At 45.9% G+C, this 17500-nt stretch overlaps 1 protein-coding gene and 2 long non-coding RNA genes across 6 annotated transcripts in view; 1 reads left to right on the top strand and 2 right to left on the bottom strand.

Moving 5' to 3' along the window:
* Positions 1-4977, bottom strand: part of LOC103098633 (uncharacterized) — a 39289-nt gene extending 34312 nt beyond the window's left edge. The window contains exon 1 of the long non-coding RNA XR_008912985.1: positions 4369-4977. This is a non-coding gene — a long non-coding RNA (uncharacterized LOC103098633). The remainder of the gene's footprint in view (positions 1-4368) is intronic.
* On the top strand, positions 176-6678 carry LOC103098348 (uncharacterized). Of its 3 annotated transcripts, none has more exons than XR_001622812.2 (4): positions 176-725; positions 3711-3811; positions 4073-4130; positions 6546-6678. It is a non-coding gene; the product is annotated as an uncharacterized LOC103098348 (long non-coding RNA). The 3 variants fall into 3 exon arrangements; XR_468508.3 differs by having other exon boundaries at positions 176-1397; XR_001622814.2 differs by having other exon boundaries at positions 176-1830.
* A 17-nt stretch (positions 6679-6695) lies between these two features.
* Positions 6696-17500, bottom strand: part of PITX2 (paired like homeodomain 2) — a 17473-nt gene continuing 6668 nt past the window's right edge. Inside the window, exons 2-4 of one of the 2 annotated variants that reach the window (XM_056803075.1) lie at positions 12036-12116; positions 10879-11084; positions 6696-8023 (exon numbers count right to left, since the gene is read on the bottom strand). In XM_056803075.1, the coding sequence (XP_056659053.1) occupies positions 7460-8023; positions 10879-11084; positions 12036-12116 (851 nt within the window). In that variant the 3' untranslated portion in view covers positions 6696-7459. Of the gene's footprint in view, positions 8024-10878; positions 11085-12035; positions 13100-17500 lie in introns of those variants that run through there. The other variant, XM_056803074.1, reaches the window with a different exon arrangement.

Here is a 17500-nt window from a genome sequence, read left to right as displayed (position 1 = left end):
TCAGTACATCCCTACATTATGGATCCATTTGCCCAGAATCTGATAGATGATTCATTTTTATATGTAACGTTTTACCCTACACTATAGCTCTGAGAAGTTAATGTTCAACAGCACTTGGGAGCCAGGCAGGCAGGGGAGCCTGAGGGGAGTGCCATTCAAGGTATATGCATTTATGTGGGTGTCGGCGGGGGAGGAAGAAGGCGGGAGAGTGAATGAAGATAAATGGGGACTGGATTGCCTGAAGGAACAGATTTGAGGCTCATCTACCGGGTCTCTCCCTCTTTGATCCACTGGGACGCTTTTCTGCTTTCTGTGACCCGGATTGTACTTGCCAGGAGAGTAGGAAGCTCGGTTGGGGTGAGGCTGAGCTTCCAGCGTAGCCTCCCCCAAGCCCAGTAGGACGCGTCCGGATCCCCGAGGATCCCGTTTCTGGCTGCAGTGCGCTCAGCAAGCAGCAGTCCGCGGCTCAGCGGACCCGGAAGCCTGAGGCCGAGCGCTCTGGGGCCCTGAAAGGCCGCTGTGGGGACCTCAGCAGTGGCGGCGCTGCAGGAGGAGGAGGAGTGCCGACCGCCCACGAAGAGCCTCGCCTCGCCTCACGGCGCAGGCTAGGGTCGGTGCACAGTGGCCAGTTCCAGCCAGGCAAGCGGGGCTAGCCTAGGCAGAGTGGCCCGGACTCGGGGAGCCCCGCACGTGCGCTCGGGACAAAGGCGTGGCCGGGAATAAATGTGAGAGGAGGGCGCTTTGCCCAAGGGGAGGCAAAAACCTCCTGCCCAAGAGCAAGCTAGGAGATGATGCCAGGCAGACCATCTGACTGAGGAATAAGGCTTGGGGACGGGCAGGAGAAGCGGGGGAGGGAAGGAGAGTGGCACAAGTGTCGGGTTGGGGGGGGGGTCCTCGTCATATTATTTTGCAATTTTCTGTATATCGACACATTCTCATATTATGGGGTTATATAAGCGGGCGTGCGCCGGGTTGTCCTGGACTCTTAGTTTTTAAACACTTAGACTGCGCTCTAAGGGCCCCTCTGTCTCTTTCTCGGAAAGTAGTCTGGGGAAACTAGGATTCTTCAATTCAGCTCCACCCTTCCCCAACAAAAGCAAGTTACTCCCTTTGGAATAAAAGTGGAGTTTGAGGAGAGTCTTGCCAAAGGAATATCAGGCGAAGAATCCGATTCCTACGTAGTGGAGAGGACACTGGATTTGGACTCAGGACAACCTGGATTCAAATCCTATTTCACGCACTTACTAGCTGTGTGTGTGACTGTGAGCAAGTCCCTCAACTTTCTCTGTGCTGCAGTTTCTTCATCTGTATAAAGAGGGGGTTGGATTCGATGGTCTCCAAGGACTCCTCCGGCTCTAAGCGCAGCAGTTAAATGAGATGTTTGGACTGGTTGTCAGGTAAAGAAACCACCTCGTTGTGTAATTTTAAACGCTGCCCTCTCATGGTCCGCAGCGTTCCTAATCTCTTGTTCACTCCTTCCCCCAGAAGAAGCCGGGAGTTGGGTAGGGTGAAGCTCCAGATGGGGGGAGCCCCCTGACTCAGAGAGTCAGGCCAAACATTTACAAGCGGTTTGTTTCTGGAGAGGCAGATAAACAAGACTCTGCCTTATCAGATCAAAGCGTCTCCCAAGATTTAACTCTGATGCTGTTCATCTCCCAGCCCCCTCCCCAGTCCTAGTGTTCCCAATCTCCCCACCCCCACTCCTGCGCCTTCTCCAAGACAGCAGCTAAAAATACTCAGGGTAGTCTCTACTGCAAGCAGCCATACATACAAGCAGCCAAGAGAATGGAGTATGGCTCCACTGAAGGAGCCAATCTTTCCACGAAGAAGGTCGGTTTCCTGGGAGGGAATGTGAGTTGTGAAACTATGAAAAACTAGTCCCGAATGGACTTGGGGATTCAACTACCAATATCAAGCCTTGCTGGCTGGGACAGAAGAAAGAAGACACTAGAGACAAAACCCAAAAAGATCTTGCTCCCTTTCTTCTCTGTGACTAAGATAGAACAATCAATTTGGCTAGCTCTGGATAGATGCAGGTCCTAGCTGTGGACAGAAAATGAGCAGTCGCTGGAGAGGCACAGGCTTCATTTAAACTGAGCCACACTGCCGGAGCAGATGAACTGATCCTCCCTTTCAGTTTTATAGTCATACTGCTAGGTAGAAAAAGAAGGATTTTATTTTAAGGAGTTTTGAGGGGGAGAAAAAACCAACAAGAGAATGGGTTTAAGGATTAGGATCCAGTAGTGCTCTTTACTATCTCCATGACCTTGGAAAAACAACAAACTTGCTGGGCCTTGGTTTTCTTGTGGGCAAAAGGAGATTGGGAAGGTAATTGGACTTTACCCTCCCTGGGCCTCAGTTTCCTTTTCTGCAAAATGATAAATTGTATCCAACAACCTTTGAGTTCTTTTCTAGACCAAGCTCTGGGATCCCCTGGCTAGTAAGTCTACTTTCTTGCAGATTTACAACCCCCTTGCTCCCCCCCCCCCACCCCAACAACTCAAAATTCTCATTCTTACTTTATGCCTCTTATATTTTTTAAAAGAGCACATAAAGTTTCTTTTGCACACTCCCACAAAGAGCTGCAATCTCAGTTAACCGTTCTTTACTGCAGCTGCCATTTTGTAAGGCCAGATACTCAACAAATTATTATGGCATGGAGTCATAGTTTAGGGAAAAACAACAACAAAAACCACAACAAAGCAGAAATGATAGCCAACTATCTCCTCCCACAGAAGATTTCCTTTCTTCCTTGCTTTCTGAAATCTTCCAATTGGATCTAAAATAAATATTTGAATAAAACACGTAAAATACTCAGAGCAAAGGTGAGTCGAAGTTAGGCATCCCAAACACAATGACTCCTGAGTTCTATCTTTCACAGATAGGAAACCAACAATGAGAAGACAGTGTTTCTTTGGGGGAGGGAGTTTAGAAGAACTGGGGAGAATAAATAAACCTCTATGACTTTCAGATACTTTCTTGCTGGAGTCATTGAGTACATGGTCTCTCATCTACCCCCACTCCCTTTTAATCTGAAAAAGGTAAATTCATTATGTGCTTACAAACGTGTTTCTACTTAAACTGCTCTTCAAAATCCCATCTTGAATTACCGTTTAGTCTGCTTCGGTTATACTATAATTGCCAGACCTGCAAGTGTCGGGGAAAACAGAATTTTAAAAAGGATCTCATACAGAAATACTACTAGATTTCTTCATTTTCTTCTTCTTCCTTAAGTTCTTTCCTATTGCCAAGGTCTTTTCTCCTTTATAGTTGTGTATTTAGATTCGATGAAGTTTTTCTTTTTTTTTAAAGAAATAAATCAATAGGAGTTTATATTCATAAAGACCTCTGATTCAACTGAAAGCATAATTTTCCTGTTCCTCTTAAAAAAAAATATGAGTGATCCAGAAAGCGGGAGCAATCCTACCTGTTCTGCAGAGCGAATCCCCAGATCTCCTAGCCTGGAAAGAGAGAGCTGGGGGACTGCCGGTGTGCTAGTGGATTAGGATGTGTATTGGCAGCCAGACAGCAGTGTTTATTCACACTGGGGGGTGGGGGGGGCTCTTTGGAGCCAGCCACTGAGATCTTCACTGTTTTTAATAGACCTACCTCAAAAAAAAAAAAAAGGTCAGCTGTACTTCAGGGGGTTAAATTGATGGGGGTTGTGTTAAGAACTGAGAGTTAAAACACCGTTTCATTTCCCGCATTAGGTTTTTTCCTTCTCTCTACCCTTTTGCATTTCTTGAAACGTTCCCAGATTTAACTGAGAGTCTGAGCTGGAGGAATGGGGAGTGGAGGGATGACAGTGAAGGTAAGAAGAGCTGAATCAGTGGGTTAAAATGGTCATCTAAAAGCATCTTGAATCTAGAAACTCTTAACAAGTACCACAAACGTGGGGTTTTGCTTCACAACCTTCAACCATCCAGGGGAAAAAAAATTTAATCGGCTCACAAGCAAGCTGATATCTGTATTATTTGGAAACAATTTAGGCAAAAAGTGGATAATATTTTACCTTTAATTTGGTGAATTTCAAATCAAGTAAATTTGAGGGGTTTTATTTTGTGTTTTAAAGCAAAAGAAGACAAAGACCTGGGCCAAAGAAGTCCTGTGGAAAAGTGATCCTTTGACAGGTGAGAGAAACTGAGTTACTATTCTTTTCTCGAAAAATTGGAAGGAAAAGGGACTGGCTAACGTAGAGACTGGAGGTGGAGAGGGGTAGAGAGGCCGAGGTGAGTGGCGTGGGCTTGCCTGCCATCTTTGAACCCAGGTTGACTTTCATGCTATAGATCATTTAAGCACTTTAATACACAACTAGCTCAGAAATCATTAAGAGACCTAGAGAGGGAGAGAAAATACCCTCACACTCACCGGTAATAAGTGTTGACATGCAGCAAAAATCGATTGAGTGGAACCGAGTTGGTGGCAGTGGTGATGGCTGCAGAAAGGATCAGAGGCGTGGGGAAGGGGGGAAGTGCTGAGGAGAGGGAGAAAGAACCGGAACCCCATAACACAGAAACCCAACATTTCTCTCTCTCCTTAGGTCAAAGAAATGGACATGAAGGCTGGGCAGGAGGAGGGGAATAGGGGCTTACTCAGGGCGCAGACGAAGGGGATTCCAAGCTACAGATAGTCCCCGCCCCCAATCCATGCCACTCCAGGCGAGGATATCACGACTTTTCCCCCAACTCCAATTTCCATTTTGCATGATCATCTTGCAGATTGGTGACTGTTTATTTGGTTAAATCAGCTAGAGAAACGCCAACTCTTCTGATGAAGCCCCCATACTCCATTCTCTACCTCCTTCCCAGGCTACTAAGACTAAGCCTCCCTTAACACCCCCTTCCTCCACCAACCTCCCGCTCAGGGCCAGTCATCTCTTCCCATTCCTTTAACACGCCTTCCCCCTCCCAACTATCCTAGCCACCATAGAGGTGTAGAGGTTGCCCCTGTCTCTTTACCATTTCAGTTTCCTTCTCTTTTCTCCGTAATTCCCCTCCCCCCTTGACCACTGATACCGAAGCACTCTCTCAGGGAGGCCCAGATGGATAGGTTAGCGGCGGCTGATGCCAAAGTCCGCCCGTGTGGACCCTTTTCCTCTCCACTGCTCTCAAGAGAACAACAAGGAAGGAGGTGACCCCTTGTCCAAAGGGCCCCTATCTGCCCCCACCACCGCGTGATCTCGTCTGTAGATTGGCAGCAGTTCCTCAAAAAAAAAAAAGTTAAAGTGCATCGAGCACTGATCTCTAAACGGGGACATTTATCTGTGACCTTTTTCTTTAAGTGGCAGTGAAATTCGACGCAGAACAAAGCCTCGGTTTCACCATCCAAAGAGCCAATAGGTAGTTTTAGACAGATAAAAGTAACCCAAGTACAAAAACACAAGTTTTCCCTGAAAAAGAAAACCAAGCAGAGACTGGGGTTTGTTTCCCTCACTTACCATCCAATGTGCTGATCCTCTAATCACTTCTCTGGAGGGAAGAAGGCTAAAAGAATAACAAAACAAAACTACAATGGAACTCCTGTCCCCTCCCCCCAATCAAGCCAATCTTTTTTGGACCAATGATTAATTCTTCTGGATGAATAATATTTGTTACGAAATTACACTTTATATATATATATATATGTATATATGTATATATATTAAAGCGCAAGAGTTCATTTTAAATTCTTTGAAACATCAGGCCGACCTCATTCCTCTGTTCAGATGTCAGAAGATGGGAGGGCCAGGGCTGTAATTCATCTTGATTTGCTTCATTGTCCCGGAGCTTGCAAACTATAATCCTGTATAATTTCACGAACAAGCAGGTTTAGAATTAATGGGTCAATATTATTTAAAACAAAACATAGGGATCGTGACCTTTCTCTCAACGACATATTGCTCTACAAGACTCAGGAAACTTCAACCTAACCTCTCAACCTCCTGGTTCTTTGAGAAACTAAAGGGCTGCGGTTATTTGAAATGGTCTTTGTTTCTTTTAATGTCTCCAAAGGATTTGGAAATCGCGAGGCAATATTACATGAAGGATCTCTCTACTTAAACCTGAAACATAAACTTAGGGAACTAAATATTTTGAACAGTAGATGTTTCTTTGTAAATGTGTTTCACATTACACACACACATACATATATACGAGTCAACAAGTAGATACATATAATATATATGCTACATATATATTGCATATAGTATACACACTCTTTTCAGATAAATTTTTCCTTCTTACCATTTTCCCTTTAAGAATTGAATATGATACTCATGCAAAATTATACTTGCTTCTTCCTTCCTTCCTTCCTTCCTTCCTTCCTTCCTTCCTTCCTTCCTTCCTTCCTTCCTTCCTTCCTTCCTTCCTTCCTGCCTTCCTTCCTTCCTGCCTTCCTTCCCTCCCTCTTTTCTCTCTCTCATTTTCCTCACTTCCATCATTTTCTATTAGAAGTAATAGGATTCTGTGGGTTTAGACCAAAACAGAATGGAAAGGACCCAAAAGAAGACTGGGTTGTTGGCTTGTTCACTATGTGACTGATACTTAGATTTTTTTTTTCCATCTCAGGTAAATAACGAAGATTTATTTGTATCCTGCCAAGAAAAGAAAATATTGCACTCTCTGTGAAACCAGGCAAAGGGAGAGACTTAAATTAGAAGTCATTCTCGGAAGCACTTGCAGATGTGCAGATTAAGAGAAAAATAATCCAGACAAATATGTATGCGGTATATTTTACTCCCATGAAATAAAACACATTTTTTCATGTTTGCTGAAAAGTAAAACAATAATATAGTACGAAATGTTATACACAGGGCAGGTTTTACATCGCAGTTTTCAGAAACATCATTGCATCCACCAGAGGAACTATTCTAAAACTGATATTCACACAATGTTTTTTATAATAATAATATGTTAGAAACATACAGTGTCGCATTTAGTATATACATTCCCTTGCTCGCAAGCGAAAATCCTAATCGCTTCTGTATAACATGCTTTATTTTAAAGCCTAACCTTTAAAAACACTGTTGTGATATTACTAACAACTGCTTTTATAAAATTAATTTGACATTTCCATATATATACATCCTTTCAGTCATTTTTAATGTTAACAATGCTAAACTTAAAAAATAACAAGCTTATAGTAACATTAAAATGTCATATCCAGTCAAACATTTGTCCATATATATTTATATATATGTCCTTGTTACTGTCGGAAATACTTTTAGTGAAAGATGTCAGAAACTGAGGAAATTCCTTCGAAAACAAAAGAGCGCTCTTTATTTCAGTGGTTTCCTTCTCTCTCTTTCTCTCTCTCTCTCTCTTTCGCTCCCTGTCTCTTTCGTGCCCATTACTTTCTAGTAGAATTCTCAGTCTTTCCAGGAAGGGATTTTCCCATTCAGTATTTAAAAATCGGTTGCCCCCCGCCCGCCCACCCGCCTGCCCGCTCGCTTTCTGGATTGGCGCTTTGGTGGCTCCGGGGTTCACACGGGTCTGTCCACCGCATACTGGCAGGCGCTCAGATTGGACGCCGGGTTCTGCACGCTGGCGTACCCGAAGCTGGAGTGTTGCTTCGCTTTTAGTCTCAGGCTGGCCAAGCTAGAGTTACACGTGTCCCTGTAAACGTACGGAGGGGTCGGCGGCGCATAGGGGCAGGCGGGGGTCGGCACCGCCGAGTTCAGCGAGGGGCTGCTCAGGTTGTTCAAGTTATTCAGGCTGTTGAGGCTGGAGCCCGGGACGCCAGTCACCGCCGAGGGCACCATGCTGGACGACATGCTCATGGATGAGATGGAGTTAGGCGGGGAGAACATGCTCTGTGAGGACAGGGGGTTGACGTTCATTGAGTTGAAGAAGGGGAAACTCTTAGTAGATAGGGAAGCTGAAGTGAGGCCCTTGGCAGCCCAATTGTTGTAGGAGTAGCCTGGGTACATGTCGTCGTAGGGCTGCATGAGGCCGTTGAACTGGGGCCCAAAGCCGTTTTTGCACAGCTCAGCTTGCTGATTCCTCTCCCTCTTTCTCCATTTGGCCCGGCGATTCTTGAACCAAACCTGAAAAAGGGGGCGGGGGGGGGGGCGGGAAGTGCGAAGAAGGCGGCAGAGAGGAGAGAGACAAGAACGCAGATTAGTCAGGCTCCAGAAAGCACTGCAGACGGAAAGCAGCCCGTTTTCTCTGTCTCTCTTCCCCTGCCACCATCTCCTGGCTGTCTTTACTTACCGGCTACCCTTCTTTTACCCTCCACTCCTACCCCTAGGCCGCCTCACCGGCCTCTGCAAAGCGCACACACAAACACACTCAACGTTTTCTGAGCCGGGCTGTCTGGATGGTTGGAGGGGGTTCTGAAGAACCCAAATCTTTGCTGGGAGGTCGGCCAGGCTAGAGACAATTCAAGTCCTGCTAACTGATATCTTGGTCCCTAATTCAGTCCCTCTTCTGACTGTAGAAATCCGTGGGTAGTTGTCTTTCTATGCCCACCCCCTCCTGCTCCTGTACTTTGAAAACTCAGTCTTCTTTAGCTACTAAGAACTCTCTCTGTCTCTGTCTGTCTGTCTCTGTCTCTCTCCACCCCCATTCAAGATCCATGGAAAAAAAAAGAGAGAGAAGGTAAAGAAAGGGTGGGTTTCAATCAGTACTTCTCTTCCTCTTCGCCCCAACTGTCTACCCAGTGCCGGAGGACTCCCTAACCCAAAGAGAAGAGGGCAACCTGGTTCAGTAGCAACTTGAGCAAGACAGGTTTCCCCCCCACCCCCCACCCCCCACAAGCCGCCCAGCAAAACAAGCATATAAAAGGCCAAGGCCCGCTGCCCCGACAGCTCGTTAAATTCCCAGATCTTTGAGAGATCTTCTGTAACCCCGAGCGAGTCTCTCCGCAACACTCTCCACCCCCCCCCGCCCCCCGCCTTTCCCCTTTTTTCTGCTCTTTCTCCAACCCCTCCCCCTCTTCGCATAGGCCACGCTTTCCCTAGCTCTGGGATTCAAACTCCAGACCCTCCACAGTCTAGCTAAGTGGGGACTTCTCGCACAGAAGGGGCACTCGCCGACGGCGGCCCCCACCCGTGGCCCCGGCACAACCCCGCTCCCAATCCACATCTGGCTTGCCAATCCGCCAGCCACCCGCCAGCCGCCTGCCGGCCCAGCCAGCCAGTTTTGTGGATTGGAGGGAGGCCTAGGCCCTGGGAACTCATTCCTGACACCAGTGATGTTTTACATTACTGATCTCCACTGGGCTAGCCACTTAATCCTCTTTTTCTTCCTTTCTTTCTTGCATTCTCAGTTTTCTTTTCATTCTCTTTCCTCTTTGCACCCGACTACCATAAAAAAAAGCTCTCTCTGCTCCTACTTGGCTCAGCGAAAAGCTGGCCTGGGGAAGTAGGGAGGTATTTGCAGAGGGCGTAGCAGAAGACAAGCAGGGGCTCTAGTCTAATTCGGCCCCAGTGTGTGAGTGAAGGGCCCCGTGGTGGGGAGAGAGGAAACAAAAGAGAAAAAGTTTTTAGAATTTCACTAAAACCCCAGGACCGCAGTAGTCTTTTCCACTCCTGGCTGCCTAAACTTTGCCCAGGCAGAAGTACGTGCTAGGCAGTTGGCCCTTTGTAAACGCGGGCTAATGAAAGACTGACCTTCCTCAAAACAATGGAGCACTAACTCAAGTTCTCGGCTCTGCACGGTTAAACTAAAACAGTTTTCAACCTCATTTAGGTTATTTTACTGAGAAACGCAGACATACATGCATATTTAAGTACAACACACGCACGGAGATCTAGCCTTATTTTCCAGCTGGAGTTTCTGGAGTTGTCGGAGCTTCCCCTCTCTCCTTTTGTATAACTATTAATAATTCAATTCCTATTACTAGCCAACGGTTCATCTTTTCTTCATTTTTCCGGAGCCTGTATTGTATATTCACATTTTTTTTTTAATCCTTCGGATCTCGTCTCGTCTATATACGTGTTTTTAGATTCATTTTGTCTTTTTTTTTTTGGCTGATCAGTTTAAAAAGGAGTTTTTCGGCTGGGAAATATATGTTTGGATACATTTTTTTAAAGTCCTAAAAAAGGCTGATCCTGCTACACATTTAAGGTAAGACCTGTAATTTATATTAATTATCATTTTTGGAAGGATTTTAGGATCAGACTCCAAAGGGGGACTCCTATGCAAGGAAAGTTAAATAAATCAAAATCTAATTCTTCTCTGATTTTAAAAAGAAAACGAGCAGGTTATTAACCGGGTATTTGAACTCTTAGCAGAAATCCCAAAACATAGGGAGTGGAAAGTGAAAGAGCCTTGAGCGGCTGGGAAAAAACCAACCAACCAACCAACCAAAAAAACAAAACCTCAAGTGAGAGACCAGAAGAAAGAAAAGAGGAAAGTAGTCGAAAGGGAGGCAGAAAAAAACGAGAGAGAGAGAGAGAGAGAGAGAGAGAGAGAGAGAGAGAGAGAGAGAGAGAGAGAGAGAGAGAGAGAGAGAGAGAGAGAGAATAATACTGGGTAGGGCAGCAGCGAATGCTTCTGAAGGAGTTCAAGCTTTGTGTATTTTACAGCTTTTTCTTGTTAAAGCCGGCACAGGTTTGAGCCTGTTCTGAACTCTTTCTCTGGTTATAGTGATTTTTATTAGCATTAACCTTTCGTTTAACGTCAAGGAAATACAATGCAAAGCGGAAAAGAGAAATGGGAGCCCATAAGACAGGGGAAGGGGGCTAGCTGCGTGTGCTGCACACGCTCCAACACGCAGGGCTGGCTGGCTCTCCGCTAAGGCGAAGGGGGAAAGGGCAAAGCACTGAAGTTTCCCCAATCTCCCTCCATCCCCTTTTGAACAGTTCTTCATTTCCCCGCCTCCTAGACCAAAGCAAACCCCATTACCCTTCTCTCCACCTCCACCCGCAGCCTCTCTCAGACTAATGGTCTCGCCTACCCGCACTCTAGCTTCCGTGAGGTTGGTCCACACGGCGATCTCTTCTCGGGTGGACATGTCCGGGTAGCGGTTCCTTTGGAAAGTGGCTTCCAATTCTTGAAGCTGTTGGCTGGTGAAGTGGGTACGCTGCCTCCTCTGTCGCTTCTTCTTGGATGGGTCCTCAGCCCCCGTGTCCTCATTCTTGCTCTGTTGGCTTTTATCTTTCTCTGCAAAAGCAAGGCAGAAAGGAAGCGGTTCATCGCCACCCTTAACAGGCTAAAAACAACACCAACAACAATAAATCCCCAACCAGGATATTTCGCTTCTATGGAAGCCGCCCTGGAAGAAGGAGCTGGGCTGTTGTCCTGGGAAGCTGTCCTCTGCAGATGGTTGTAGCTTGTCTATGTGTGCGCGCGCGAGTGTGTTTCTCCCCTTCCCCTCCCCCCGCACAAGGCGCGCTATTTACATGTTTGTCTTAGTTCATTTTTTAGAGCACGTGCCTGCATATTTATCTGTTTACACACCAAAGTCACACACATACACGCCTCGAAACAAACAGGGGCCGTTCAGACCCCGGGATAGAAAAAGCAGGTTTCGACACGTTTCACCAGGCTACGCAGGACTGTACAAATCTGGGCTCTCGCCTGCACTGAAGTCCCCCGGCTCCAGAGCTAATCCTGTCACCTTCGTGAGGAGTTTCTAGGAGAGGTCATTAGCTGCCTGCCCACCTCCTCCCCACAGCCGCGGGAGCTCCTGGCGGGCCGAAGTAGGAAGGAGAGGGCACATAGGAAGCTCAGGGCACGCGGCGTTTCCACCCTTTGCTAAACTGCAGGGTGGGATTTTGCACCCCGAGATACAGAAGGGAAATAAGGGTTCAGGGAACGGGCGGGTAGCAATTAATAGGCTCTCTAAAGTAGGCGGAGGACAACAAAGTTATTTTTCCACGCCAACCCAGCCAGTTCTATCCCGGGGAAGTAAGGAGGAGGTCAGGAGGAATCCCAGGGCAGGTTGGGAGGAGTCCCTGGGGCCAGCTGCTGGAGACCCGGATCAGGGGTCCTGCGGTAAGGCCAACCAGGGACTCTCTGGGAAGGAGTAGACTTCCCTAGAAGCTAGAGACTGGGACGCAAGACTGGGCCCTGGGGGAGCTGGGCAGAGGCAGGGCTGCCCCGTTCCCTTACCTGCGGCCTCGGGACTGGAAGTGTCTGAGATGGTGTGCACCTCCAGCCGGTGCTTGGAGGAGTCCAGCGAGCGTGGCTGCCCTGGAGCCAGAACCGAAGCCATGGCCAGTGGTGGTTGATGATGGTGACAGAAGGAGGAAGAGGAGGAAGAGGAGAAGGAGGAAGACAGCTTAGTCCCTGCGGCTCGATGCTCCAAGTGGAACGGGGTTTTCATGCAGTTCATTGACCAAAGGAAGCGCAACGCCAAGCGTCTCGCTGCAAGTCTTCGGAAAGCGCCCTTACACCCCCCACCCCCCACCCCCCAAGTCCAGTGACCACAGCCTCTAGCTCCGAGCTGCCCTCCAGGCTCGCCGTCCCGGGCCACAGCCGCTGCCGCCGCTGCCCGCCAAGCGCTCCGAAACACAGATAGATAGCAGAGGCAGTGGCAAGAGCCGGGTCCAAGAAACCACTCGTCAGTTACCCTGTTTACAGAGAGAGCTCTTCAGGATGTCTCAGTGGGAGAACCCTGCCGGACCCAGAAGGTGTCCCAATCCCAAAGAAAAGAGAGGCATGGGGTTTGAAGGGTCTGGGGGTGGGGTGGGAAGGAGAGCACGGCTTAGCGGGATCCTTCTGGAGACAGCTCCAGGGTCAAAAGGAAGAAAGAGTAGGGGGAGAAAAAGAAGCCCTCGGATGAGTAAGCCTAATGATAATCACCCGAAAAAGCACGACTTCTGCCCGCCCCCTTTGCAAGCAGCACTGACAGAGGAGTGTCAAGAGTGACAGGGACAGGTAGATGAAATCATATCCAAAGAGGCGGCGGCAGCAGCAGCGGCGAGAGTCCTTCCCCGAACACAGACACACATACACACACACCACACACAGACGCTCACGGACACTCACAGACAAGCACACTTACACTCGCACAAACCCCTTTCTCTAGCCCTGCCTCACACTCAGATTCGCTCACAGCACCCAAGCAAGCAGCGGACCCGAGCAGCGGCTCAGCCCCTTCCCTGTTGGCCTAACATCTTAAAACCAGAGGCGGTCTTCCTAGGGTACAAACGTCATTCTGCCCCTTCCCTCCTCAGCACTTCTCCACCTCCTCCTCCTCCCCTGGAACCGCCTCCCAGGGCAGAAATGACGTCGCCGCCCACCAATCAGGAGGGTCTTGTGTTGAGGAAGGGAGTCTATCTAGACCAGCACCTATCAGGGGAGTCGGGTTGAGCTAAATAATTCACTTTTCAGATCAGTTCTGTTAGGGACCCTGTCTGGTGAAAACGGCTCTATCTTGTTCTACTAGAACAACTGGAGATTTGCCCTGTAGAAGGAGAGGACATATGGGAATCTCAGAAGGCAACGGGAGCAGAAAGAGGACAGAAGAGATAGGCTCGACACATTTTCATCTTCCTCTTGTGTGCCTCTCCAAAATCAGTGCCAACCTTGACAATTTTCTGCATTAAAGGGTGCCACGTTGATTCTTATCGGAAAGAATAGAGGGAAGCCCCCCCCCCCCAACAAATCATAGCCACAAATCTTCAAATTTCCAATTCCAATTTTCCACCTGTCAGGCAGATACTTCCTTAATCTTTATATTCTCGACTTTAATTGCGAGAAAGACGAACTCCCCAGAAGACTACTGATAAATTAGAAATCTGGAAGCAAATCGAACCGACTGTCACACAAAAATTATCTTGAGTAGAAATGAAGAGTAATCATTCACACGAAAAAAAAAATGGCAGGGCACTAAACTCGCCATCAGATTACTTTCCCAGAAAGTGTTCCCTTTAGTGCCCCACCACCAGAAAACATACAATAGGATGGAAAGTTCAAACTAGCGCTTGCCAAATGACTGAAGGCTTATCCTTTCCACTTAACATTGATTAAGATACATATCCTAGATCTTTCAAATTCCTTGTATGCTGTATTAAGTCTGTCCTCACTGAAACCTCTGCTTTAAGTCTGACTCGGCTGTTTACTTTATTTTCAATCACCTTCAAGCCCATAAAACCCAAAAACTCAACAACACTGAACCTATACATAGAATATGCTTTAATAAATGCCCCACAATTAAAAACACTTCCCAGATTTCTCATTTCAATATCTATTAAAAAACCTTTTCAGGTTATATTCCCCCCTCCTCCCCCACACATCCCCCCCCCCCCTTTTTAATCCTGTGAACTGCGATCTATAAGTCCAAAAGTCCAGGGGGGTAAAGGGGAGGTATCCCAGAGGGTGGAAAATTTGGAGTGAGATCTGAGGTAGGTAATGTAAAACCTTACTGACTTACAAAGCCAAGAGAAAACACAACCCTTTGGGACCCAGAACATTCACAGTGCTACTGCTCTAAGTAATAACCCATCACATCTATGTTATGTATAGATGAATATATACATACATTTCCTACAGGAATCCAAGTAATTGATTAGAAAAAGAATGAAAAAGAAAACAACTTTGTCCTTTCCTAGGTCACACAGAGATCGCAAACTAATCTTGCCTTGGGTTTCTACATTTTTGATTGTTTTATTGTGGAGTTAGTGTTATCGTCACCGAGTGTGTATTTGTTTGACGTTACTGTCAATGATTTGCAGCGTCAAAGCTGAGTATCTTCAGAAATTCTGCCTCTCTGGCCTTGTTCACATGGTTTGGAAACTTATTTCAGTCTGGAAAAGGGCAGAACTATCAGACTGCAAATATATTTGAAACCTGTGTGTCTCCTTTGTACTGCCGAAAACAAGCCCTTTCTGCACCCCTCTGCACCGCACCCCCCACATTTAAACAAACCTGGAGGAATTACCCCAGAAAAGCAAATGAATGCTTGTCTTTTTCTCTTTCTCCACAATTATATCCACACTTTTAGGAGAATTTCGTCACTTCAAGGGTCTTTCTTTATAATTGACACGTCTTAAACTAAAGTTTATTTTCTCATTTCAGTTGTCCCCTTCTTCGCCGGTAATACCCCATCTCCTACCCACAGCACACACCTGCTAGGATCCCCCATCCTCCTTCTTAAAAGAGATCCCCATTAGCTGATGCTCAAACTCGCCTCTATATTCTATCTTGCAATCTTATCACTAAATTATACATATTACTTAGGCAGCCTGTTGGTAAAGAAGGTTAAATTAATTTACATTCTCCTCATTATCTGGTGCTTAAATGACGTGTTTTATCCCTCAGATTTGGCAAAGAATCTCCTCAGACCCCACAGCGTTTCCATGAAGACAATGCTCTTACATTTGTAGTGGTTTTTAATCTGATAAGACTCTAATTTGCTTAAGTCTTTTAAATAAGGGTTTTAAATGATTCTAGACGTTTTCTTATTGAATTTCCTCTAATTCCCCAAGATCATAAAGTATATGTGTAAAGTAAATATTTCCTCCCATTGCACCGCCAGCCGATGACCTATAACTAAGTCAATATGAATCCAGCTTCATTCTGCACAATGTATTTACTAATCATATTCCCGTCTCTTTAAACCTCTGCATAGCTGCGGTCCCCCCAAACCTCACATCCCCAAAGCTCTCTTTAAGGAATGGACTCCATCAAGGGATGAAAAATATATCATCCCAGTTGCCTCTTTTCCCTCCTCCTTCCAGACTGAAACCCCAGTGCCATTAAGTTTGTTTTGTTTGGGGTATAAGGAGGAGAGGATCAATGTGTGTGTGTGGGGGAATGTATTAGGTTAGTAAGTTAAGGTCCTTAGCTGTTTCCTTTAGGAGATCAAGCAGCTCTTAACTTCAAGCCCCCACGTTCAAGTAAAACAGAGAATTGGTTTATGTTTCTGCAATAGTTTTTTCACCAAGACAAATAGCAGCGAAATATGATCATTTTCTTCATCTATAAAATATCTGTTTTGGGCTAGAGAACATCGCTAGCGTTTCTTTCAACTCCAACATTCTATGATAATTCTATATAGTCTTCCTAGACAGAAAAGGAAGGGAGGGGAAATGGAAAGAGGGGAAAGTTTTCATTTATTATGGAGGTATCCGAGTTAATTCATTTAGAATGGTTCCATTCACTTGAGAAATAAATAACAAAATTGTATTATTCTCATCACCTATGTCGGGAGTAGTGCTTAGACTAGAGGCACAAAGACCAAAAACGAAAATAATGCCTGCCCTCAAGAAGCTTGCACTGGGGGGTCCTTTGATTAAAAGCAAGGGAAGGACAAATCGAGTTTACCTGTTTCTCTACTACCTAAAAAAAGAAAGATTTTAAGTTGTCCTGCACATGTACAAATAAAGAAGGAAATAAATAAAAATTATAGGAAGGCTAGGGATTAAAAGGAAAATCTCAATTATCCAGATAACTGAGCCTGGATATTTATTTTCTTTGGACTATAGACAATCGTTCCCATTCTCCTTTTTCATTTAGACACATCTCCTCTTAGTGAACTTTGCTAAAGGTTCCACAGCACTGCTATGGCTACTGAATTTCCACTTGGAGGAAAAGAATTGGGAAAGCAGAGGAAAGTTGGAGATGAAAAGCTTTTCTCATTAAAAAAAAATAATAAGCTGGTGGCTGGAGTGGGGGGGTGTGAAGAAGTTATTAATTTGATCTGCCATTTTGTGGTGACTTCTGGGTCCTCAAATTTAAAATGAAGGAAGAGCCCAGAAACAGCGTGCGTGGTGTGTGCATGTATCTATGTATGTACGTGGGTTGGGACAAGGGAAGTTGTTCTAATAGCACTATGGACTGGATGCTAATTTGTATGATTGTACAAATTGTTTCTATCTCCTGCTCCTAACCCAGAAATTTGCAATTGGGAATAATTAGTATCTGACATAGTTAGCAGGCAGAAAGGTGCTAGTCTTGATCACTGGGGAGGGGGTGGTGATGGGGGGAATTAAAAGAGAAAGCTAGTATGAGAGTTCAAATCCCAGGAACATTAGGAAGTGGGCTCTGTTGGGTTTCTTTTAATTCTTCCAAAGAAATACGGTTAGAGAAATGGAATGTCTGACATGAGGTCAGGCATGTTTTGAGATTGTATTTAACTAAGGATGATTGGTACTGAAGTCTTATTTAATTTCACACTCGTTAGCATTTGTTGCTCCTACGTTCCTTTTGTGTTCAAAGTAATGAGCCCAGATAGGCAGGGTTAGAAGTCGACCTGAGATGGGTTTTGCTCTCCCAATTTAGACTACAGTTTCTGAACCCTAAGGGGGAATAGGGAGTGGGAAGACAAATTCATGGGGTTATCAGAATGAAGAGTGGTCCTCACTCTACAGGAAAATAACTGTCATGTGTATTGGATTGGAGGTCCATTCCCTGAAAGCCTACAAGGTTAGCTAATGGCAGGACTCAGTCTTGAAGAGGAAATGTCAAAGTTCTCTAGGAAGAATATAGGTCTATATTTTAGACTTTGAGAATTTCTGGATTTCGGACCCCAGAGGTCATTCTTAGTCAATGCTTGTTCGATGTCTCTCTGCCTAAGCTTTGGCAACTTCGTTCCTTTGCCAGGGTGATAACAAGGTCTTGGAGCAAGGGAA

The sequence above is a fragment of the Monodelphis domestica genome, chromosome 6 (genome assembly GCF_027887165.1).
Source record: "Monodelphis domestica isolate mMonDom1 chromosome 6, mMonDom1.pri, whole genome shotgun sequence".
Taxonomy (NCBI): domain Eukaryota; kingdom Metazoa; phylum Chordata; class Mammalia; order Didelphimorphia; family Didelphidae; genus Monodelphis; species Monodelphis domestica.
The sequence above is the reverse complement of the archived record's forward strand: the minus strand, read 5'-3'. Positions and strand labels throughout refer to the sequence as shown.